The sequence below is a fragment of the Cheilinus undulatus genome, linkage group 3 (genome assembly GCF_018320785.1).
Source record: "Cheilinus undulatus linkage group 3, ASM1832078v1, whole genome shotgun sequence".
NCBI lineage: Eukaryota > Metazoa > Chordata > Actinopteri > Labriformes > Labridae > Cheilinus > Cheilinus undulatus.
In genome coordinates this window covers 44,413,243-44,437,019 of record NC_054867.1, presented here as the reverse complement: position 1 = coordinate 44,437,019, position 23,777 = coordinate 44,413,243, and the positions used below count along the sequence as shown (strand labels likewise).

The following is a 23,777-nucleotide window of genomic DNA, read 5'->3' as shown; positions in this document are numbered from 1 at the left end:
ACATATTTGTGCATTTTCAATTTAGTTTTAATCATTGCAGAGAGCTGGGATTCCTGCAGAGAAAATAAGATAATAAGAGTTTCCAGACTACCTTTTTTTGGCTCACATACATTAGTATAGACACTGTTTGATCCTTTCTGATCCTATCTAATCCTGTATGGAGACTTTAAAGATAAATAAAGTCAAGCTTTTGGTCTTTATGCAGAAGTTATCACAAAATATTTTTGGTTGTTTCTAATGTTGTGGTAATGCTTCAGTGACAGATCTAAATCCTCCAAAAACAAATTTAATACAGTGACCTGTTTATGCTCTGTGTTTTCAGTAGCCTGCTGTAAGGTGCTGGATGAATTTTAGTTTATTAAATATTCAAACCTGCCATTTAAAAACCACTGCACCAGCTGGGATGTACGCTCTGAGATAGAAAAATGTAGACAGACTTGGCTCATATCTAAAGCTCACCATGGACTGTAAAAAAAAAATAAAAAAAAATAAATAAATAAATAAATAAATTTAAAGTCTTTGTAAAGTAAAATCCAAACTTTGTGTCTCAACACACTAGATATGTTGGAATATGGTTCCTGTAAACATGTGAAACCCCTGAGATCTATGTGTGACTGAATTCTAGATTTAGACCATTAGGAAGTTATTCACATCTTTCCTGGCTTGGTTTAATTGGAGCAGGGCAATTGTCTGAGCCAATGACATCACCAGTCAAGATGCGGAATTGCCCCGCCCCCTAACATACTAATATGTTGAGTAAATCTCAATACAGTCTGTTGTTAGTGGATTTCACTGCCTTTATCAAAAGATAACAGCCAGTTACTTGCTGGGTTTTTGTTTATTGTAAGGTAAATCTCCCAAATCACACACAGCCTACAGGTCACTAAAAATTTCTTAAAGGTCACATATTTTACCCTTTTGACACAAGTTTATATTGGTCTCAGAGGTCCCCAAAACATGCTTGTGAAGTTTGCGGCTGAAAAAAACCCACTCTAGTATTGGATTTATGCATGTCTGAAAACCCCTCTGTTTCAGCCCTTCCCAGAAAAAGCTGTTTCTGTGTCTGTGGCTTTAAATGTTAATGAGCTGTCTGACTCCACCCCTGACTCGGCCCCTCTCAGGAAATGGATGTGGCTTGATGGATTTGGCTCTCCTGATCCTCCTTTCAGCTGCCAACTGAGAGGAGGATCAGGAGAGAAGGGCAGAACTTACTTCCAAATGGGGAGGGCCGACCAAACCGGGGTGCGGTGCTAACCCCCCCACATGACATCAGTAAGGGAAAATCTGAGAATGGCTTGTTTCAGCACACATTTTCTGAAAGGTGGAGAAATGGGGGAGAAGGATTTTTCGGATTCTTGGGGGATTGTGGACTGGCCAGGGCCACATATTTTTTCTAAAAAAGCCTGTAAACGTGTATTCTGCAAAATATGTGACCTTTAACAGAGAGATTTGTACCCAAAAAAGTAAACTTAATGTCCAGCAGCTGTCTCTCTGCCCTGGCACAGAGCCAGGCAGCTGTGCTCTGACCAGAAGCATTTTTTTATTATTATTTAAGAGGATCATATTTTTCCTGAGTGGGTCTGTCTTTGGCGCATTTAACAAACACGCCCACACATCCTAGAGCAGATTTTACAGCCTCATTTTCATGATTTTGAAGTTTGATTTTAGAAACTTAGACATGTTTTTCATGACTGAAATGTGGCCTGGTGGTTCATAACATAGTGGCCTGTCATACAACAAACCTAAAATAAAGAGTTATCATTTTACAGGGACTCTATATAGTAGACCAAAATAATGCTTTTGCACACTTAGTCTATGTTTTCTGTCCAACATTTTCATAGATTTAAAAAGAAATATGATTTCATATTGTGACAACCATGTCTAAATAATGACCTAGAAATTTTATCCTCTTTTTTACTGAACAGTATTAATCATTTTTTAATCTTTCACATCCATCCAAGTTGTTTAAAAGGTTTCCCTCTCTGTTCCTCACATTGAACGTACACTCAAATTCTGTGTCGTGTCCATGCTGTGGATTTTCCCACATAAAACATTAACTTAAAAACTAAACCATAGAGATGAATGCCATCCCTCCAGTAGACTTTTTGGTATGTGGTACGGCACCATGAAGCAACCCTGGGCAAATAACCTAAATATACGAAGGCTTCTGGATTCAGTAATAGTAATGGGTTCATTTATAAAGCACTTTTCAGGAACTTCAGTTACAAAGTGCTTCACGAGAAATCAAACAAAGGAAATAAAATACCTCTATCAAAAATACAGAATTAAAAAAAAAAGTCTCCCTTTTCTCTTTCTCAGGGGTGGAAGAAACACAAAATCAAATTCATTCCTCTTTGCAGTATGAGACTGTTATGTCTCATACTACAGTTTCACAAGGAATATAGAAATAAATGCATGAGGCTCACTGTGCAAGGTTTTATTGTCTTGGGTATGAATCCAAAAGATTCACAAAAAACAGACTCAGTGTGCAAAGAACTATATACTGCATGATCTCATTCCCTTTAAGACTCAAGTGCACATGCTTATTATGCAGTTCCCGAACCCCACCCAACTCAAAAAACACTAAAATCACTTCTGTCATCAGAATTATGCAATCCATAACATTTAATACAAGTTAGTGTAGTAATGCCTTTAGTTCTACTTAAGTGTAGAAAGAGAAAAAATGAATTAAAACCTCTCTTCTGTCTGTAGAATAACTTATGCCTCATGAAGGATCAGATTGCTTAAACATTCAACAAACTCAATTTATTTTAGGTAGGTGTCAATAGGAATGGAAAGTATATCTTAACATGAACATGATATTTTGTTGTTCTCATAATTTCTTAACAGTGTCAACAGGAGCATGCTCAGCTGTCAACACTTGGCTTTCACTACAAACTTATTCTTACTCTTCAACACCTAAATTCAGGCCTGACAAAGCTGTCTAACATCTGAAATCATTCAAGCAGTCCACAGAATGATTTCATTTAAATGGAAAACTGCAAAATTATATCTAACTTTTTTTGTACCACGAGTTTGTTTGAGTTACTAACAGTAATCTGCAAAGTTTGTTGATAACTGCCAAAGATGAAAAGTATTGGATCAGGAGAAAGACTTACAGGACAAAGTAAGCAGAAAACTAATCATTTATCCAAGCAGGACAGTGGTCAGTGGAGGTTGATAAAAAAAATAAAAACAAAAATTGTCAAATTCCTTTTTCTTTCAGACAGAAAATACCTTTTACCCAAAACACCACAAATGAAGCTGCTATAATTGTTAGTATAAGCAACAGTCATAGTTGTCCCATGACCAACCCTTGCTTTCTGTCCTCCCATTAGCTGGAGGCTGTGATTTATGCCAAAAAAAAAAAGCAATCCCCTTTTGTGGCAGGCACCATATCTGACAACGTGGGTGCTTGTCACAGAGTCATCGGCATTCCTCAAAGGTCTTAATAGCTTGGAGACCAAGGAGGCAACACTCAAATATCAGACTGAGAAGCAGCACCACTCTAGAGGATCACAGAAGTACTGAGGTAAGTTCATCATTCATCTTACTCAAGGAACCAATCTTGGATGGAGACGTTTATTCAAACAGCTTGCTCATTTACAATCCTGTATAATCCTGTGGCTTATTCATTCTTAACATGGACTTAAAAGATAAGCACAGGAATGTGCTTGACTTTTAACACAACTGAGCTGCATTCATCTCATGTGTGAGACAGTATTCCATGTTTCTGTTTCAGTAGCCTGCTTTCTTTAATTACATCTCTTCTGTGTCTGTTGAACTTCGTATTAATTTACGGCATGAAGTTTCACAGATTTCAGTATGAAGTTATCAGTTATCTAGGGCACTGCCTGGGGTACAAAAATGTATATTATTATTTTAAATGCAAAGTTTCTATAAAACTAACTCTTCCAATTACAACACAGACGCCCAACAGTATGTTCACAATTCATCTATAGGCATCTATAATGTAGCTCTGTGCTTTTACTCATCTAGCAGAATGAAACAAACAGTTTCAGAGGCATTGTTCTTCTTTCTGTACTTTGAACCTGTATTTTAAGATTACTGTTAAGTTTTACTTTCACCTCCTGACTTGTTTCTCAGGTTTTACTGCAACTGAAAATGATACATTGGAAACCCTAAATCTCCCTGTAACCAAGGCAAGCTTGGTAGTAACCCAAATTAAGCAAGCCTACCACTGCCGTTGATCAGCATCAACACTGAGTCCATAGATAGCTGTATGCTTCTTTAACATGCCCAGGGTAGAGTCTTGCTTTGAATCATTTTTATGATGCTCTCACTCTCTGAGTGTCCTGTCCCGTGCAGAGTTTCAGCAGTGGTCCCCTTAGCAGCTTGTATAGCCTTTATAGCAACATGCAACACAGGCAACATGAAACCAATAAAAAGAGACTTTCACTCTAAGAAGGCTGTTTGCTCAGGATCCACTTAAAAGAACCTTAACAAATCTTAAGCTACCTTAAGGCACACTAAATGAGTGTATTTGTTGAGGGTACAAGAATTTAACTTGATGTCAGTGCTGAAGAACACATGATTTGGTGGCAAAAATAAGCCAAGGTCAAAAGCATGCAATCTGTGGTCATGTGAAGTGCATATCACATTTAGGATTTACTGTATACAGTTACAGCATAATTATCCCAACACTTTTCTGTTACTATATACAGTACCACTTTGAAATGTTAAATGATTAGGCCTGTCAGTCAGTGCTGTACATCAAGTGATTTAGTAGGCAAAATCTTGTCAAAACAGTTATAAGAGGTGTTAAGATGTAACAAAGATTAATCAATTTATTCCTTTTCACCTCTGAGTATTACGATATATTGATTTATACTGTATACAGAGCCATACTGATCAGGTTCCAACATAGGATAAGTCAACCATCATGTCAGCAGTGATTTACAAGCATATTAAGATGTTCGAGATGGGATGTTCACAGTTTTATGCAGCATGTGACCTATCAGATTACAGTCCAGTTTACTCAGCTTCCAACAGCCATAGACCATCGACATCCTAGAATGTCAGCCACTTATATTGGGCACTGCTTGGTTTGTCCATTTATTTTATATGCGAGAGGGTAATGACTGATTAAACTTCCAAAGTTCAATAATATTTATGTTATCAGTGGTAGAGTGTGGCAGTACTTCTGCCGAAAATAAAATAAAAATACTAATGCATGCATTTAGGTTTTTTATTATTGGCTGCAGAAATCTGCATACAGAGCAAATTACTGTGATCAAACATGTGATGCAGGTTAAAATTTTAAATGATCATCTTTTGGTTTGTGTTTAAAAAGGATATTGAAAACTTTAAAATTCCAGGTGGAATTATAACTCAAATTTATATACAGAATCTTGTCATATGTACAGTTTCACTGAATATATTGAGTATGCATTAAAACTAGGATTATTTTGTGAACAGGACTTCATCATGGTATCATGGCAGGAAGAAGTAGGTTAACAGCAATGCTGGCAGTGCAAAGAAGTGCAGCATTAAAGTCAGTTGGTCAGTCGGTCAGCTTCTCTATCAGCTACTAAGAGTGTATGCGTCCGATTCACCTTGAAGTGTAAGGAGCTTAACACCTTTTTTCCACACCCTGCTCTACTAATAGATCAGATGTGTAGAGCTCAGATCACGTACAATGTACAACCCTGTCATGCATTACTTCAGCAGTATACACAGTAAACCATTAATAGCCTTTAGTGGTCGTCAGCGGGGCTGTTACTCACAGTCTGAGCTGATCTTGTGACAAGAGAAATGTTTTCATAGTAAAGTGTTTCAGAGTTCAGACAGCATTAGCCACACTCACTCTAAGGACACAAATGTTTCCAACCAATACTGACGTTAATTCTCTGCAGTGCTTCTAAAAATCATGCCAAAACATTTGGTGCTGTCATAAAATGTCTTGTTAAAATGTTACAAAAGTAACAAAAGTAAATACCCGTACCCATGTAGTCTGCCTAGTAAACACTTGTTCAGATGTATAGATTCAATCCTATCACATCATATTATCCTTGTTAACAGAAATTTTTTGCCATGACTTGAGGCTGTCAGGCAATTCTCTACGTTATCTCAGTCATGAAACAAACACCATCTTTTCAACGGAAGCAGCTTAATTAAAAAAAAAAAAAAAACTTCAAAGCTACCCATTATATTCAAATCCTGACACACGAGTCGATCATTTTGAACTTATATCCCGTCCATCAATTGTTACAGCTTAGAAAATCCAGCGGAATCCAGGATCTGAAAGGACACAAGATGTTTCGAAGATCGGTAGTGTCGGATGGGACAGCCACTGGCCAAGGTATGCAATAAGTGTGACAATGTCTTCTCCAGAAAGCACTGATGAGAAAAATGTGTTTCAAGTGAGCCATAGCAGTTTATTATAGAAGTGGCACGTAGCAAATTATTTCAGTGATCTGAAACTAGAGGATGGACTAGAACTGATGTTACAGCTGATGTCATAGTTCAGGTATATACATGAAGATATATCTTTATGGCAAGGCATACCTTGCGTTCTGTCCATTAGCGGCTTGGATTAGCTCCAGCCCTCAAACGACACTGTCAGGATATGCAGCAAACTTAATGAATGGATGTATAAAAGATACGTGATCAAGCTATTTTTAGTACGTTTGATCCCCTTAACAGAAAATGATGATATGGCACAATTCCAGAGGAGACTGTTGCAGGAATGATAGGGTGAGGTCATCAAGTAAATCTATTTGTAATGATTCTGAAGGGGAGAGCATGTTTTTAACAAAATGTATGCTTCATTTCTGGATTTCCATCTGATATCTGTGATGGTGAGTTATTTATTGTAAGGCCTTAATCAACTGTCTTTTGCTGGAACACTATTCAGATCAATAAAAAAAATTTCACTAAAAGCTAAAATTTGTCCATTACCAAATATAGACTAGAAACAGCATGTTTAGTCTTTAACAGGCTGAGAAGATGCCATATATATTAAGTATAAAGTAATCAACCAACTGTTAACTAAGAAGTAGACATAGTCCATATCGCAAAATAAGCATTTAAACCATCTATATGTATCGTTATGCACTGATAACCTACCATGCATATTTCCTATTGAATAGACAAAAAACAAAAATGCTGAAAATACTAAAATGCCATACCTGGAGTTTTGTGATCAAGCTTCATACACAAAATCCAACACTGTACCCATAAAACATACCAAATACTGGTCATTATTTCCTTTTCCTGAACCTCAGTTTTGACAGTCTTATCATGAGCCCGATGTTAATACCATGCTGATATATATGTGCTCTTTAACATGTTCCTTATCAGGTCCTGCTGATGACAATTGCTTTGGTAAAGAAGGTAGGCTTAAGGGACAAGAGAGAAGCCATCAGCTGGCTTTCCCCTACTGCTCGCTGAGGCATGAACAACTGATATGCAATGGATTTACTATTATTATGCAGTATGAGCATACATACCTTTATTCTGTGCCTGGATATGTAGGTGCATTACTACATATCTGCTCTCAGGTTGGATTTTAGGCATGGATTCCCAAGGGAAATGGTTTAAAGATAACGTGATTGAAATGTAAATAAATTTAATAGGAGACACAAAAGAGCCTTCAACTCCAGAGTCACATAGATAAAGCTCTGAATGGAAGAAACTGATACGAGTAACATTGAACATTCTAATATGTTGTGTATTAGAATGGGTTTAGCATGGATTACATGAGTGATAAATTGATAAAGAACAACCAAAGATTTTGAGAGCGATATAAAACCACAGCCATGTCTTCTTCAGCTTGGTTTATGTATTGTTGGTGACATTTCATTTTCTAATGCTGACAGTGGGGATCAAGAAGAAATCGAAGGTCCCTGGGGTGATGATAACACAGTTTGTTGAGACCCTGCCAGAGGGAAAGAGCCATCCAGACTTCACCCGCAAGCCAATTGCTTTGACCATCCAAGAGGGTAGGACTGATAGCACAAGAATATATTTAACATTATGATAACAAAATATTCCAAGGTGGGATTTCCATGATTCTGCATAATGGATTAGATCCATGACTTTATGTAATATGCCAGTAGGAGAAGAGCCCTGCCATTTTACAGCCAGACTTCAGTGTCAGTCAGTAAGAGTCAAAAACACTGACTTTAATTCAATACCACACAAAGTGAAAAGATAATCACAAATGTGGTAGTGTATGTTGCAGAAGTCAAATTTTCCAGCTGCATAAATGTATTCTACAAGTATATATTTCAATGAGAATTTCAGTGTTATAATTAAAATTCAGTCTAACAACATTTTTGTTCCCTGTTGTTGCACCAAGATAATTAAGTGACCTTGTGTTTCTTTATCCACAGGAAAATTTGCTTTTTTCAAAGCCATTGTCACTGGAGACCCAACGCCATCAGTAGCATGGAGCAGAAACAACGGGGATGTGTCTGATACATCCAGATACCAGACTAAATTTGATCCAAATTCCAATGAGCACACATTTGAGGCAAGTGATATGGGCTATCAAATCCCAGTGATTATATGCAGCAGGATGCCGCAGAGGGTGCCAATGTAAAACTGTGTTGAAAATAGCAACAAGACCGAGACAGAGAAAGAGATGGAAACAGAAATAAAGCAGCAGCTATTTGATTACATCAATGTAATCCTTCAGTTTTCTTTGTCATTTACTTTTTTAACAATAAGGGGATTTCACTAATCCTGAGAGAAGTACACTCTACAAAGACATTTCAATGGAATAGCATCAGTGTGTCTCCTGTTGATTTGCTGATTTTAGATATGCAAATTAATTAAAATGGATGCAGTTATACATAAGGAGAACATCTACAAATCAAGCATTGTGGAAAGTCTTCAGTGGTACTTTTCCACCATGTGTTACCAACTCAAATCCATTATACTCTACTTGTTTTGATTTTGATTATGATAAAGCTGCTGGCTGCACCTGGCTGCAAAATAATTCAACCAGCAATAGTGAATATGACCACATTCTTAATGTCATAACCATCATTGAATAACAGGTATTCAAGCTAATGACAATAGGTGTAGATGACAGGACGAGTTACATTAGGAAGAACCACTGTGCAGTACAAATCTTTGACAAAAGTTCCTTCTTAGCCTACCAGATCAATTACATTATGCATATCCTGTCCTGTATCTTCTAGATGCCAAATGTAATGCCGGATCAAGCTGATACCTACAAATGCTTTGCAACTAATGAATACGGACAAGCCACGGTCACAGTTGTTCTGAATGTTATTGCAGGTATGGACAGTTTGCTTACTGTTAATATTATAAAACTATGGTATGCATTCATTCACTTGTCTATCCTGGCTTGAGCCCTTTGCCCATAGCCATCAGTTTTGTGCTGGCAGCACTCATTTTCAGTGTATAACTATTGTAGTCCAGTGTTTTCAGTGCCCAGCAACATGTATGCAAAAATGCCACTGCATTGACAGTGCTCTCTCTACTGCCTCACTGAACAAACAAAATCAAGAAGGGGCAGGACTTGTAATATCAGCATTTTCAACTCTTATGGACAAGAAATTGGCCTGATTTTGTCTTTTAATTGTTCAGTTACCAGGCCCAGAGCAGCTTCTAACGCCAGGAGAGGATTCCATGACAATATTTTCATGTTTTCTTTGTGATACTTCCTCGAATAAACTAAAATAATAAGCACACAGAAGTGTTTCAAAAAGACTTGATGGATACAACCAAGGGAGGCAGAAGTCCATTTTGGTATCATATTAAAAAAGAGGACTGGTAAGAAGTATTCTGAAACTGAGGCTGTTGGTGCTGCCACCAAAAAAAAAAAAAAAAAAAAAAAAAAGTTTGATATGGACAGACTCCTTTATCCTTGAGACTCAAGTGCTCTCTTGAACTTACTTCTAATTCAAGGATGTTTCTATTCTAAGTTAAAATGTAACTCTAGTACCATTTATACTATTAAGTTGTTGCACTCATTCTAGCATCGATCACCCTTTAGGGCAAATCCCATTTCCACCCCTTAGCCCTTCCCCGTCGTCTACCCTTTCCCCTTGCCCCTCGAAACAGAGTGGAAGGGGTAGGGGGGAAAACATTTCCCCTAAGAAACGAGACATCATTTGATTGATGTTATGTCATCACACATTGCAGATAAATAGCTGCAACAAGATTTGACATAAACAAGATGCACTCATCAAATATGGCACAGTCAATTGGATGGACACGAGTATTCGAGTACTCTAGTACTTGCAACCGTTATTACTTCAGTAATCTTTCATTATTTCAAGCAGCAATATTTTAACTGATTTTGCGTGGCATGTGCTAGAACTGTCCATGACTGTCTAACTGAATATACTCAGTAACAAATAATTCTTAAAATGATAGAAAATAATTAGGAGACATATGAGTCAAAATGCAGAACAAATACATAAGCAATTAGCACCAGTTATCCATCCGTGGGTGATGCCAGTGAAGATACGCCCACAAATAACAAAATAGGTGGCAGGAGATATAATCACATTAAGTTTCACACATCAAAGTTCTCAGAGTAGCATGTTTCGGTCCATGGAGGAGTTGATGGGGGTGGCTATATAAAGTTTGGACCATCCCGTTCATACTACAGATCTCTGTGTTGATCTTCTTCATGTTCAAACAGTTAATAACCCTCGTTTACACGTTTACATACAGAAAATACAATCCCTCCCATCCCTAGTAGCTAAAGATTAAATGAGCTAAAAAAAAAAAAGTCTTATTTTCTATAATCAAATATAAATACTGGAAAGACTTAGATTTATACACCTCCTTCATAGTCTGTTGTGCTATTTCACAAAGTAAAATCGGTGCATGTTGGAAAATTCATCAAACCCCTCAGTTTCAAGTGTGGTCCTGAAAAATCTTTAAGGGCTATGAAGCCCTTGGCCTTTAGCCCTAGCTTCAGAAGAGGAAGGGCTAAGATAAGAGTCAAGGGGTGGAAATGGGATTGGCCCTTAGTCAACCCTGTATGTGAATAACTTGGTCACATTAATATAATGGGTACCCTCTTTTATGCATTCAGTGGGTTACAAAAAGAACAAAGAGCCACAACCAGCAGCTGAAGCTACAGATGGGAATTTTAAGAAAGTATTAAAAAGGAAAAGGTGGGTTTGTGTTATTACTAGTCTTTTGTTCTATGGAGTTCTTTGTACTTCAACTAAGTGCTTCCCATTCCTAAATTTCCAGTAAGATCCGTCCAAAATCTGAGCAGGGTGAGCGAAAAGAAGGAGAGATTGACCCTAAGTTTTGGGAGCTCTTACTAAGTGCTGATAAGAAAGACTATGAGAGAATCTGCGCAGAGTTTGGAGTGACTGACTTTCGCTGGATGCTAAAGAAACTCAATGAAATGAAGAAGGAAAGAGAGGAAGAACAAGCTGCGGTTGGTTTTTTTATGAGATTTTTATATGGATTCTTTTTCCCCAACCAGATCCAGTGATATCATATGTACACATATGCTAGATTAACATCAAAATGATGACTCTTGCAGCAGATGATCATTTTGTATTCTGAATTTGCTCATTTTATCAATGCTTGATATTTACAGATCTTAATGTTTTTCCTAGTTTGTCAAAAGCCTCTCTAACCTGAGACCTATTCAAGTCAATGCAGATGGCACAGCGTCGTTTGAGATTGACATGGATCTCATCGACCCAAGCAGCTCAATTTTTCTGTACAAGGTAAGGGTGAAAACACAAAATACATCTCCTCACGACTCTTCTAAACAACAAAACTTCAAGTTACAATAATAACTCTAACAAGTGGGCTTTAGATTCTGACTGCAGTTTTGCCATTTTATTAAACCAGGATAGATGCTAGGTGGAATGACAGATTATCTCTTGTGCATGGAAGACACTTCATGGAATATATGTGAGATTGATACTTTTTTACAATCCCAATTTCAAGCATACCAAGAACAACTGACATTTCATATTTCATCTACAGGATGGAGAAATGGTGCCATACACAAAGGAGTTGGGGGAAAAAATGAAGCACAGCCTTAAACAAATTGGGAAGAAGTATATTTTCAGTATGAGAGACCTTCTGCCTGATGATGCTGGACTTTACCAGCTTGATGTAGAAGATGTAAATATGTTTTCCACTGATTTTAAAAGTAAGTATTCCACTTGTGCAAGAGCCAATAAGTAGCCCTAAATAAATCAAATGCCACCGGTGTGTTTGTTGCATGGCCAAAAACAAATCTAGTTTAACTAAATTACTTCAGACATGCCTCCCAAAAAATGTAGACTGATTTAATGTATTTCAATCTAAAATTACTCATTTTTTATATTTCAGTTCCAATGGTGGATTTCTTGGTGAAAATTCAGGAAGTGAAGGCCAAGGAGAGAGAAGACGCTGTTTTTGAATGTGTCCTGTCAAATCCATTCTCCAAGATTATGTGGTTTGGCAAGAATTTACCACTTGAACAAGGGGAAAAATATGATATTGAGGTTTCAGAAGACAAACTCATTCACCGGCTTGTTGTCAAAGACTGCATGGTGGTGGATAAAGGAATTTATTCTGCCTGTGCAGGAATAAAATCTTGCAATGCATGGCTTGTCGTTGAAGGTAAGACATTATACTTTGAGTTTTAGTATAAAATTCAATGATGATAAATGAAACGCATGCAGAATAATTACTGCTCTATCCTCTTTCATCATATTGTTATTTTAAACACTGTACTCACTACCATTGTATGTCTATGTCCAATTCAGCTGATAAAGATGCTCCAAAGGGCAAAAAAACAGCAAGGAAGACAACAAGGGCGGGTGGCTCTGGCATGGATCTGCAGAGGGTTGCTCAAGAGCAACAGGTAAAATTAGAGAAGCAGAGAGAGGAAATAAAAGAACAGATTCAGCTTGCAAAAGAAACTGCAGCAGTTGAAACACCTCCAGCTCCTGCACCAGCTGAGGCTCCAGCACCAACTGAAGCTCCAACTAAACCTGAAGCACCTAAAGATCCAGAACCAGGTAAGAATATCAATCAAAAGTTTATGCAACATGGTTTTGAATCAAAAAAGATTATTAAGTCATTGGCAAGATTTATGTTGACCAATCTTTTTTTTTTTTTCAAAATTGACACTCGACTTAAAATGATGATGTAACTGTGCTGGAGGCACTGATACTGATTAATGTAGCAATTTATTCCTCATTATGAGGTGTAATAGCTTCCATAATGTATAAAACATTTATTTTATAGCAGCAATGATACTGTTGGATAATTAAAATAATTTCAAATGCGCAAAGGTAGGCAAAAAACTAACAATTTTATATGGTTCACAGTTGTACAAGAGCCTGCACCAGCTGATCCACCAGCAAGCGCTGGTAAGTTACTTGATATGCTCAGAAAACAACTGTATGCTTACAGAGGTGATACTGACTTTAACTGTATTGATAATGTTAAAGTTTTGTATGTGGACAAAAAGTAATTTGTACTGTAATGCCTGGCTTTAGTTCTTGTTCACTGTGACGCTCACTATAAGATTGTTTGCTTTCATAATTTTAAGTTTTCTAAATTGGGTTTATCAATTTTTTAATTACCTGTGCAATGAATATGCTAAGCATGGGTAAGCTGTCTTGATCTATGGTCTTTGTCTTTGGGATTATATGTCAAGTTCTTTTTTTCTGTTGTTTATTATCATGTCAAGAGAAATATGCTACCTTTGATGAGGACATGGGAAGTCACAGGTCAAAATCTGACTGTATTTCAGGAAATTAACAGGACATTTCTTAAAAACTTGAGCAAAGATAACTTTGGAAAGGATGTTAAATCTTCCTTTAAATTTTGAACATGAACACTTACATGGTATAAACTGCAAAAATAAGTACGGATGCACGATATTACTGGCCTGGTATTAGATCGGCAGACATTAGCTTAAGGCAAATATCAGTATCGGCAGATATAAAAATTTCTGCTGATATTTACATCCAATATTTTGCCTGAGTATTTCAGCATATATCGACTGTAAATTTTTGCCCATATATATTAATAAATCCTAATAAATTAGTGGAATTTTTGGCTGAAGCAACAGACCTTTGTCAGTTGAGGCCTTTTTTTAATTTATCCACATTCTTTAAACTTTGAAGTGTTTTTAAGGACTTAAGTTTGTTTCCTTGGTCATCCTCAAACCTTAAAGTGAGTCCAAAAGGACTGAAATTTCTTGTCCAAAAAGCAGATTTAAATATCGGTATCGGTATCGGTATCAGTATCGGCAAAAATTGATCTGTAAATATCGACATATCAGATATCTGCAAAAATCCAATATCATGCATCCCTAAATATAACCATTCCAATATAAAATGTTTCTCTCATCCTGGATCTGATTAGTCTTTCTGACTAAATTTTTACCAGTTCCAGTGGTAACAACAGTTGAAGACCTTGGAAGTGGTAAGAGAGATGACAGCAGATCACGTAAAACTCAGTCATTTACTTGATCAGTCTTGTTTGTTACTTAATAATGTTATTGTGATTAGGCCAACCAACTGAGGAATCCGGTGGTGGAGATGTCCAACCAGTTGATACTGGAGGTGGTATTAAATAAAGTACAACCATAACCTCAATATTGACCCTTAATATACTAATAAATTAACTCTCTATTCGCCTTCATGATACAATAGTTTTGAAGTTAACAAATTAATCTTCGGTTAAGCACAAGTATCTTGATAAAGCCTGATTTATACTTATGCCTCAAATCTACACCTTAGTTGCACCAGAGTAGTCAACACTATCATGAGCTTTACACACTTGTGCACTGGTGTGTCTTCATCATTCTCTCATACTCTACCTAAATGCTAGTTAGCAGCAATTTATATCTAGTTATATCTTAATTCTGGTCTTGCTACATTCTTTGTTAGATTGTGTACAGGAAACCAAAGCAACTGAAAGGGGTATATTATGATTTTGAGGTGGTGAACATAAGGCAACAATTGATCAGACTAACTGCAAGAAAAAGAAAGGAGACAAAACTGGAGATCAAATGAATGGCTGCTGAATCAGTGGTGATGCAGGGTAGATGAATTTTTGCCACTTGATTGGCCACTGAAACATGGATAAGCAAATGCACTCCAATATTTTTTAATGTCAGTAAGTAGATTTGATTAAGTGTTTTTTTCTTCATTAGCTATTTATCTCATAAAAGTATGTACAGACCAATTACAGGGGTTGCAATCTGCACAGTTATCACATTTTTGAGTAGGTGGATGTCAGGGTTCCGCATGGGTACAGGGCTGCACAAATCTACAGCATATGTTACAGCAAAGATTTGATAGAATAAAGTATAAATCAGGCTAAACACCTTTATGTATTTCAATATACTGTGGTGTTGTGTAAAATGTAAGTAAAAGCAGAGCACAGTGATTTGCAAATCCTTTTCAACCTATATTCCATCAGATAGAGCACAAAGATAGTATATTTAACGTTTAAACTGAAACTTTGCTGGACAAATAAAAGCATTTTGACTTCGATAACAGCATTGTCTTTCATTACATATAGTCAATAATATCACCAAAAGATTCAGAGAATCTGCACCTAAGGGCCAATACTGAATGTCTGTTACTTGTAAATCTGGCGTCATTCTGTGATGGATAGTAAAATGTGGGCTTGGGAACAACTTTGTCTGTTAATGCATCTAAAATGTAAGACTACCATACAAAGTGAAAGCCATTATTCATCAACCAGCACAGCATGGGCAAATAGCAAATCTTTTTCAGGGATGTCCTTGCTTATTTCAGCAGCACAATGTCAAACAACATTCAACAGCAGTTACAACAGCATCACTGCAAGCAGTCCAGACCTGTTTACCATTGAGAATGTAGAGTTCTTTATGAAACAAAAAGTATAACAGAAACCCTGCACTGTTTATTAATTTAAGATTTAGATCAAGCAACAATGGGAATTCGAGTCCCATAGACACTTACAGAGTGTTGCTGGAAGAAAAGGTGATGCAACACAGTGGTAAACATGCTCTTGTCCAAAATTTTTTAGGAGCATGTTGCAGGCATCAAATTCAGAATTTGCATTATAAAAACGGAAAGGAAGATGATCAGTTAAAATATTAAATATTTGGTCTTATGCAGTTTTAAACTGAAAAGAGGTTGAAAAGGATTTGCAAATCACTGAACTCTGTTTTAATTCACATTTTACACAATATCAAAACTTTTTGGAACTGGAGTTAGTTCTGCAGTGTGAAGCCTTTTACTCCTCCTTCCGACAGTCCTACAAACACTACTGATGTGTGTGCTCTCTTCTAGCTTGAAAGAATTATTTTTAAAAAAAAAAGCTGTACCTCACCAACAATGCATTATGGTTTTACCTCAAATGTAACAGCCTAATTATTATTAAAAATCTGCACTCCCGATCTAAGTCAAATATGTAAGGATGTAAAAAAACAACAGGGATCCTTAATAACCACTATCTTTATACATTACTATACCTAATGCTACTCACTTTTCAAACATGTTTGCAACTTTTGGAAGTCTGGTGAACCCCCTGATATGTGTTCACAAAGTGAGAAAGTTTAATGTTGGCTGCTTGTTGTCTTGCATGCTCTTGTTGACATTAACTCTTTGTAACTTGGATCTATCAGTCTTTTAAACCAAAAACCATCAATATTAATATATTTCAACCAGGTGCTGCATTAGTTTCGGGGATTATGTAATGTATTCAATTCAAAAACATTTTAAGTCATTGTTGTAGTCTAAGGTTTTGCTCATTTGCTTAATAAATCACTAGATTTCCCTTTACTAACATTAATGAACCTATCAACTAATTTATCTAAGTAGCATACTAATGGCCATTATTTAGGAGGATATGTGCAGTTTTTCATCTAATTCCTGCTCTCATCCATAAATGTGCAAAATGGAGAGTAACTCTACTTTTGTTGTCCAGAACCTGGAATTACCTGTGGGCTATCGGATATTTATTGTCTTCGTGGACAGCCAGCTGAATTAGTGGTTATGATGAATACAGACTGTGAGGGCACATGGTTCAAAGATGGAGAGCAGGTAAATCCCCATGGTATATCACTGATATGTACATTGTACATTTTTTGTCTGAAAATCTCTAATAGGCTTATTTAAGACAGTCAAATAAGTGAACTCTATAAATATTTGATTGCTTTCACCATTAACCTTTGAGACTGACGTTATTGTATACGCCAAGAAGAGACACAGGTAAGATAAAGTCAGATAATTATTTTAACCATTAATCAAAGCTACTTACTTTTTTCCCTCTGGAAGCCTTCCGTTTTTGCCGTTCAAATGACAGCATGCCTTCATGCCTTTGTAGCCCTACTGGAGCTTTTCTAGTGAGCCTGGAACTTGGGTGACTTTCAAGGGCATTTCAAGATTAAATCCACACCAGTAACTCTGATGTTGAACTCTTTTAATTCATTTTTTAATCAATTTTTCAAGCTAATGCTATCCATCATATTTGTTTTGTCACTTGGGCTGTGACAACCAATGGCAGGCTGTTCCGTTGTCACATCTTGCTTTGCCAAACTGCCATGTCTTTACTCTCAGAGCTATAAAGTGCTATTAAGGAGATTGTCTGAGTAGCTTGTAATGGAGCGAAAGAGAGACAAGAGAGCCTGTGATGTGGCCTTCTGTGTCACTGAAGACAGGAAATGCTTTGAATAATTGAATAAATTTAGCTAATACAATGAAGTGGAAATACTTAGTCATACTTAGTTTAAATTTCTACTTTTTTTTTTCTTTTGTCTTTATAGTCCCATAACTTTTTTAAAAATCCAAGTGACATTATTTCAACATACACATTCTTAAAGCCCAGGCTGTCCTGAAAAAAGGGATGTATAGAGCTTGACTGTCCACTAGCTCTTTAAGACAAAAAGTCCAGGAAAGACAAACTGGTTTAAAAGCAGCTAAAGGCTCAGAGGGCTAAAGGGAACCAATGGTACCAGCTACATAGTACATGCATAACAATTAGGGATTTTTTGTCTTTGGGTTGTTGTTCATATATTTTTTCACAGCCGAGTACTGCATAAAAGTTTCCCCTCTTTGATTTTCCAGTTAAACTCAGGCAGTGGGGTCATCATAACCAAAGATGGAACTTCTCACAAACTGACAATTCAAAGCTGCAAAGATGATGACTCTGGAGTTTATCGTTTTGTATCGGGGGAACTAAGTACCCAGGGGAAGGTCACAGTTGGAGGTATGATTTCCTCCTGACTATAAAGTATATTACACAAAATGACAATAGTTGCTAAGCATTAAACTGTCTTATTTCACAGATGTACCAGAATTTGACCCTGATGACCTCCACAAGTTCTCCAAGCCTGTGATCATAAGAGTGGGCCAGAATGCTGCTTTTAAGATGCCTTTTCCTCCTCAGGAGTCTTTGGTTGTCAGCTGGTTCAAGGATAATACTGAGATCAAAGATGGAGGAGGAGTGAAAATTGTAAGGGAGCCAAATCACAGTCGGCTACTGCTCAGAGACTGTCTGCGGACAGATGCAGGGGAAATAAAGATCCAACTTAAAAACCCCTTTGGATTTGTGGAGGCCACTTCTCAGCTTATTGTGCTTGGTATGATAACGCAGAGAAATCTAATGAGAAAAGTAACGGGAGAAAATAAATGTAAAAAGTTCATGGAATTGTATAGTCCTACATTAGGTGGGACTTCAACATCAATGCCTAAAATTTATGGTGAAAATTCTGAAATTCCTCTTTCTACTAACAGATCGGCCAGGTCCACCAGAGGGTCCAGTGGAGATTGTTGAGTCGACCTCATCTTTAATTGAGATAAAATGGAAACCTCCTAAAGATGACGGAGGCTCAGCTGTCACCAACTATATCATAGAGCGCCAGCAGACCGGTCAGAGTCTGTGGACAAAACTTGGAGATGTCTCAGCTGACAAGACCTCCTTCAGAGATAGGAATGTGACACATGGAAAGAAATACAACTACCGTATCTATGCAGAGAACCCTGAGGGCTTGAGCGACGCCCTGGAGACAGCTGATAGCATTATGGCTGGCATAATGAGTGAGCATAAAAAAAGAAGTCTTATTTGGCATTCCCCTGAAAATCTTATGTTAATCTCCCCCAGGTTGTAATAAATGAAAATGCCTCTGGATAGTTTTTTGAGACTGCTTTGAATCGTTTATCACTGAAACTGTATTGTCACTAAAAATTCCATCCTTTTTTGGTAGAATACTTCCTCTATCCCTAAAAGAAAAAGTTTGAATGAAATGTAGATGTCCTTAATTTATTCCATGTCTTTCTGACATCTTAATTATTGATAATGACCTTACTTGATTAATTTGACTACTTGTCATTCCAAAGTACTCTCTGGACCACCTGGTGCCCCGACTGTGGTGAGTGCCTCAAAGACCTGCATCAACTTGACCTGGACCCCTCCAGAGGATGACAGAGGAGTACCAATCATTGGTTACCAACTGGAAAAACGGAAGAAGGACACAAATCAGTGGATTACCCTGAATGCCCTAAATGAACCCATAGAAGGTTTTATACTAGTTGCACATACTATTGTGTTTAATTAAAATGAAAAAAAGTCATGACATTTCTTTTTACACTTTATTCTTTTTAGATGTTAAGTACGCAGTTAAAGATGTCACTGAAGGAGCAGAGTATGAGTTCAGAGTTTCAGCTATAAATGAGTCAGGAGCAGGAGATCTAAGCCCCCCCTCTGCAATGGTGTGTGCAAAGAATCCCAATAGTAAGTAATTAAATTCCTTCTTAGTACATGATAGAAGTTTAACCAGTCTATCTGGAGTGTGTTCCCTATTTAATATTATTTGTTTTTTCATACAGTGAGACCTTGTTTTAAAGATCCAGAGGACTTTATTGTTGTTAGAGCTGGGAATTCTGCACGTGTTAAAATTTGTTATGAGGTAAGAACACAGTATTCACATCAAGACTTCCTTCTTTGGAAGGAATCCAGACCTTTTTAGTGTTGCACTTTACAACTTATCGACCCACTCAAGCCATGTCTTACTTTTTTCATGTCTTTTTATAAATGTCGCTAACTTGACTTTTGCAGGCATCACAATTTATCTCACTTTAAATTGCAATTTATATTAAAATATCCAGGCTGAACCTCCTCCTGAGATCACTTGGTATAAGGATGATGAGCCACTATCTCCATGGATTAATGTCATCAATACAGAGGGAGTGTCTCAACTTGTTATCCCCTCATCAAAGCGTTCAGACTCAGCCATATACACTATCAGAGCCAAAAACTCGGTGGGTGAGGCTTCATTCGACATTGAGGTTAGAGTGACAGGTAAGAACCGAAAACAGGATTTCACACCATGATTATCACAGAAAAGCTGTGAAAAAGCAACATTTGAGAACGATAATGATTGGATTTTTTTGTGCAAAAATATCAATGTCTTAGCCCCTTATCCTAAAATAAAGAAACAACTTCTCAGACAAGAGGAATTAGTTTAACTGCTTCAATGTTTCTTGTCTCTGACCAGCAAAGAGTAGTTACATCAACAGTGGACAATATCCTGATAATATTTGCCAATTAAATGCCAAAGACACACCAATGTATAGGCAATCCAAAGTCAAACCCTGATTAACACAACTCTCAAGCATAATTCTGAGCAACTTGAAGAATTATAACAATGTCAACTCCCAAGAGCTTGCAAATGCAATCATGCCATAGTCCACATGAGAGTGAAATGCCTCTATAGTAAGGTAAGAGTAAAGGTTTAATTCAAAATCAATGGGGGTGGGATGGGGGCAGAAATGTAAAGCAATTTCTGTTTTTCTAGCATAGAGAAGTCTTCATCTGATCATATTTGTTGCTAGATGAACCAAAGACTCCAGGACCAGTGGAGCTGGAGCAAACAGTCCAAGGAAAAGTGTTGGTATCATGGGCTCCCTCTCCAGACCAGGAGCTTGATGACCGTCTGTATTACATGGTGTCTCAACATGACTCCAACGCCAGAGTGTGGAAGACTGTGGCAGACCGCCTCTTCTCTAACACATACACTGCCAACAACATACTTCCAGGAGTAGAGTACCATTTTCGAATCTATGCCAAAAATGACATGGGTCTTTCTGATCCATCTCAGTCACCAACATGGGGTGTCAACAGCAACAGAGGTGGGTAATCCTAGTTGGTCAACTTTAGTTGTGCTTGTTGTTGCACCAGAGTGAACCAAACCCTACAGTTAGCAGTGTTAAGAGAAATTGCTTGGTTTTGTGGTATAATGACTGTCAACAGTTGAATGTTTTAGATCCTGCATTTGACTTTTTCAATTACAACACAGATATAAACATTCTAATGACTTAATACAAGGACCACTAAAACACAAGGCTCTTAAAGAAACAAAACATCAACAGTTAACAGTTAAATGTAAACTTAACACAAAAGTAAGGAAATTTGAATATGGTTTGGTAGATTATTTCTTTGCTTTAACAATGCTTCTAGGCAATACATCTTATACTGTTGGAAAGTCTGTTCATTTCCCTTTTAAATGGTGTCAAACTTGTTCAGAATATGCATTTGTGGGATGGGCAGCAGAGCTGAATACATGGGTTTCTAAATCTTCTCTGCCAATGCCAGACAGCTTATTCTGCCATTGACTCTTGTTTGGTGTTGTTTGGTGGATTGAATGATTAAAGTCTAAAACAAGACATATTGGCAATTTAACAATTTATTAATTTAACAATGGTTTGGTTGTGTTGGTCACCCTAACACGAACATTATGCCCACGCTGATCCCACAAGTGTTCAATGGGGTTGAGGTCTGTCTTAGGTAATATTGTTGCTCAGCCAAAATATTTTGGGGATTTTCGATTAATTGACAGTGCTTCTCTCTCTTTTCTGATTTTGCCAACAAGTTCAAATTACCTCGAATGGAGTTAATTCATCAGGGGTTTGCTTCGAAAGGCCTCCATCCATTCTGGTCCCTCTCAAAGTCCACACTCCACCAAAAGGTTACCAGCTGTACATGACTTGTGCTGTCAGAGGATGCCCTACACCTTCTGTATCCTGGTATCTAAATGGCACCTGCATAAATTCAGACAACAACTACTACATTACCAACTCATTTGGTGTGTGCTCCATGTACATCCTGAGAGTCCGATCCCAAGACAGTGGTGAATATAAGGTTGTTGCAGTCAACTCTCTTGGCCAGGCAGAGTGCTCTACAAAACTTATTGTCAAAGGTAAGTTAGACACAAAAAATGGAATTTAAACATAACAAAACTTTTAATCTAATAATATTAATTTGTATTTCTTTTCTTTCTTCACAGATTAAAATGTTATGAACATTTCCTTTTCGGGTGTGGTTCTGAAAAATGAGCAAGTGGAAAATAATCATTTACTCCAAAGCAGTGATTTAAGTGTGCCTGCTTATGTAAAGTGATGGTAAAACCATTTAAATGTTATGAATAATAATTTATTTAAAAGGAAACTGACTCACATGTGCCGTTTGGTTTAAACAAACAGGTTTGAAAAAGTGAAAACAGAAATTAAAATACAAAGGCATTTGTCAATGTTGTGGTTCTTTTAACAACTGAAATAAATTTTAAAAACTGCCAAGAATGGGTTTTGTTCTTTTGTTTATGTTTTGTCCTTTTGTTTAACAACCTTTCCTGAATTCACAAGCAGAAAAAAACAGGGGCCAGATAGGCACTCATACCACAATATTACATTCAGCTCAGAGGAACAATGTGCCCATTATTGTTTCTGAGCCTACCAGAAAATGGTATATCCATAGAACCTCAAATTAAAAAGCACAGTTGTATCACCATGAAAGAGTTGTCAGACAACAGTTTTAACTGCTTGTATTTATACATAAGAGATAACACTGCATTCACTTTACATTCTGTATTTGACTAACAAGGCCAACATAGAACAATTTCATTCTTGACATTTAACCATAATGCTATCTTTGCTGAGGAATACTTGGCTTTTTAATACACACAAAAAACAAAGATGCCTTTTTAAACTGAATGTGATTTACTTTCTGATGAGACTAAAATGATGCAGCACTGTTCTTCATACATTTATACACAGCTGTGAACGTAGGAGGTCTCACCATTAGGGAAAGGTAGGCAACTGCCTTGGGCTCTTGCTTCAAGGAGAATCAAATCTGAGGTATGATTCATCTAAAAAATACTTTCAATGATTAAGAAAATATTTTCAGAATAAATATGGGGCCAAGGGCAGATAAATAAGCATCAACACTGATTTAGATTTCTTAAAAAAAAAAAAAAAACAGTCCTAACAGTCCACTGGCCCTAACAGCAAAACTCAAGCCCCCTGAACAGCCCCAAAATGTGTTCATATTAACCCATTAAAGCCTGAAAACACAAATAGCCAGAAAATTAAATTTTTTTTGGAACTGAAATGTTTAACTTCCTACTAAAACCCAAAAAATCCAAATTTCCATAAAATTTACCATGTATATTTTTGATACATTAGGTGTTTTTAGTAACTAATAATCCATGTGTGTAATGTAGTGAGTTGGACTTATGATGCTCTTTTAAGAGTTGATGAGCAACTGCTGTTGAGTATTCAGGTTTACACAGTAACAATTTGGGTATGTCCTATAGTTCCCTGACTTTTCTACCTGAAATCAGATGTTTCAAAACATTTTTTTCACTCCCCATGATTTTTTAGATGAATGGGGAACAGCCTTTTAATTGTCTTTGCCTGAGGCCTGTAAGTTACTGAAACCAACCCTGATTGTTAAAGTGCTGCACTCAAGAGTGAACCTTATTTCCTTCGGTAGGTCAAAGGTAAAATTAGTGTTTATTATCAACT

General features: G+C 37.0%; 1 protein-coding gene across 1 annotated transcript; it reads left to right on the top strand.

Annotated features, from left to right (window-relative positions):
- Window positions 1-6,276: 6,276 nt before the first annotated feature.
- Window positions 6,277-22,266, top strand: LOC121507324 (immunoglobulin-like and fibronectin type III domain-containing protein 1). The gene is made up of 22 exons (XM_041783605.1): window positions 6,277-6,322; window positions 7,324-7,356; window positions 7,842-7,964; window positions 8,358-8,497; window positions 9,171-9,270; window positions 11,045-11,126; window positions 11,209-11,401; window positions 11,586-11,699; window positions 11,965-12,133; window positions 12,316-12,588; window positions 12,735-12,989; window positions 16,906-17,021; window positions 18,045-18,186; window positions 18,266-18,559; window positions 18,714-19,016; window positions 19,317-19,496; window positions 19,582-19,710; window positions 19,806-19,885; window positions 20,085-20,277; window positions 20,811-21,107; window positions 21,848-22,174; window positions 22,262-22,266. Exons 1-22 carry the CDS (start codon window positions 6,277-6,279, stop codon window positions 22,264-22,266), a joined length of 3,594 nt encoding a protein of 1,197 aa, XP_041639539.1.
- Window positions 22,267-23,777: the final 1,511 nt, after the last annotated feature.